The 2,693-nt window shown below is 49.5% G+C and overlaps 1 protein-coding gene across 1 annotated transcript; it reads left to right on the plus strand.

The window, feature by feature from the left end:
• The first annotated feature begins 398 nt into the window (after positions 1-398).
• Positions 399-1,682, plus strand: LOC136548137 (uncharacterized). Its single transcript, XM_066539761.1, has one exon. The coding sequence runs from the start codon at positions 399-401 to the stop codon at positions 1,680-1,682; it is 1,284 nt and encodes a 427-aa protein (XP_066395858.1).
• Positions 1,683-2,693: the final 1,011 nt, after the last annotated feature.

A 2,693-nucleotide genomic window follows, 5' to 3' on the forward strand; every position in this document is an offset into this window, starting at 1 on the left:
ACTACTCCTGCGTGTCCTGCCAGCCTGCCTGCACCTGTCTCGATCTCCAGTAGGGTTTTTTGTAACTGATGATGAATTGCTAACCTGGCTCGCTCGGCAATTTTCTGCCCTTTTCAAATCGCACTAGCCGTTGCGATTACAGGAGCGGTGGCTGAAAATTTCATCTATAAATGCTCCAGATCATCGATCTCCTCCTTCCCACAACCCCCATTCCCACCGACGCCAGGCACCAGGGCAGCGAGCGAGCGAGCGATCGATCTCCGTCGTCTCCGGCAGCGGCAGGTACGCGCTCCACCGTACCATAGTTACTCTACGTACCCTACGCTCATCATCGTCCCCCGAAATCCTAACCGCCTTTCCGGAATTCTAATCCTCCTTCCATTCTCGCAGCGAGCGTCATGGAGAACAACGGCCGGCTCCTCCCCAACGACGCTCTCGTGGAGGAGGTCCCCGCCTTGAAGCCCCTGTGTGGCCGCTCCAAGTTCGTCGTCTCCACAGCCCGGCGCGAGATCCTTGGCGGCGCCCTCCACCGCACGGAGCTGCCCCCGACCCTACAGGGTTTCTTCTACGGCGACGGCATCCACGACGAGGAAGACTACCTGCCTTGCAAGAACTACGGGCGGTTCGCCAGGCTACCTGGGACGACGACGTCCGTCGACCCTTCCTTGTCGTTCCTGAGCAAGGCGCTGCCCGGGAACCGGCACATCTTCCTCGTGGACGCCTGCAACGGCCTCCTCCTCCTGGGCCACATGCCTGACAGTTACTTCTGGCCGGAGTTCGTCGTGTGTAACCCAGCAACGCAGCAGTGGGTGGCTGTGCCCAGCTGCGTCGACTGGGTCGACATGGACGACGACGGCGATCTCCGCAATGACCCGAGGATGTTCACCTTGCAGACCCACATCTCCCTGCTCTTCGATCCGGCCGTCTCCTCCCATTTCCAGGTGCTCATCTTCTGGAACTGGCACCTCATCGATGACGACCAGGGGACGACGACGGTGCACGCCTACTCGTCGGAGACTGGGGTGTGGAGGAACAGCGAGAGTGACTGGAGCCCAGAAGAAAGGCGAGGGCCATTGGAGGTGTGGCGCCGTCAGATCAGCTTCGACAATTTCATCCTTCAAGGATCCCCCGGCGCCTTCGTCAACAGCATGCTGTACCTGAACCTAGCGTGGTGCAAAATGATACTCCAGGTGGACACGGAAGGGAAGACACGAGGCATGTTCCCTGCGCCGCCGGTTCAGGCAGACGCCGGCAACAATGTGCTCTTTGTCGGACGGTCGCAAGGGCGCCTGCACTGCATCGTCGAACGTCCTCGACAGCTCCCAGATCAGCGATTGAATCGTCGTTATCGCAAGAAATGGAGGAGTCATGAACTGTCAATCTGGGTTCTTGGGGACATGGATAGGCTAGAATGGGTGTCCAAGCACAAGGTGAGCCGTCGGCAGCTGTTTGGGAGCAGGACCAGGATGCATGACTACCGTTTGGTCACCATGCATCCAGATTGCAACATGGTTTTCTTTCATCTGCGGCGCGGGGATGATCATCCAATGATATCATATGACTTCGACCGTCGGGAAGTTCAAGTTGTGGAGACATATAAACATCACCCTACATATAAGATTATTCCTTTTGCTCCATACTTGTCTGAGTTATTTCTCGGAGTCCTTGGTGCTCACAAATGAGCACTGCTGCTAGAAATGATGCACTGCTTGGGGAATATATATATACTCGTCTGGATGTTCAGTAAGAGTTTCATCTTCCAATAAAGTATGGACTTTGGAGAATCTACCTAGTAAGAGTTTAGCTTTGCTTAAAGCAAAGGCTATTTAGAAGTTCATGTAAGGTATAACGTCTCAATGAATGTAGCGCTCCCAGGTTATACCTCAAACTATTATATTTTAGTTTCAAGCCATTCACATGTACCAAAGAATCCTACAATCTGTGCCCGTTTCCTGGATTACAATCATATATATATATATATATATATATATATATATATATATATATATATATATATATATATATACGTTTATTTAGTGTTTTTAACTTTGGTTTACTCTCTTCTTTCCTCTCTGTGTTTATACTTGTGCTGAGGCAACATATGCAAGCTAGTTTCGCATGGTTTTGAACTTTTGCCTACAATATATGACATGGCATGGAAAAGTTTCACAACAGAAAATTCTATGGCATCTACCTAAAATGACGCCTTCGAGTATATGCTTATGAAATAGCTGTAACATGTTGAATATTGTTGCTTGTTCTTACAGTAGCTTTGTTCATTTCACTTGTACCATATTCGACTACAGGCCATTGGTTCTTTTTGTTACAGGGTGCAACCATTGGTTAGCCTAGTACTTGGAAATACTTAGAGCAGTTCTGGTGTATGAATCGAACCGACATACAGAGTTCGCTTCTGTGTTTGATGGTCTGCTACCTCTATTGTGAGTGGGCCTAGCTCCAGTTAAATATCATTTTTTTTCTCTAGTTAAATATCTCTTCCCATCTCCTATTCTCTCGTCTCCCAACTAGTATTATTTTATTCCCACGAGTCGAACCAAGTTTGGAGTTCACTTTTGTTTGACACCGACAGCTCGACTGCTCTAGTGTGTTTTGTTCGACGATATTTCTTCACCCCCATGGTTTTAGTTTGGAATACACTGGGGGAGCTGCTCTTAGTGTTACAAGTCAGCAAT

This window comes from Miscanthus floridulus, chromosome 4 (genome assembly GCF_019320115.1).
Source record: "Miscanthus floridulus cultivar M001 chromosome 4, ASM1932011v1, whole genome shotgun sequence".
Taxonomy (NCBI): domain Eukaryota; kingdom Viridiplantae; phylum Streptophyta; class Magnoliopsida; order Poales; family Poaceae; genus Miscanthus; species Miscanthus floridulus.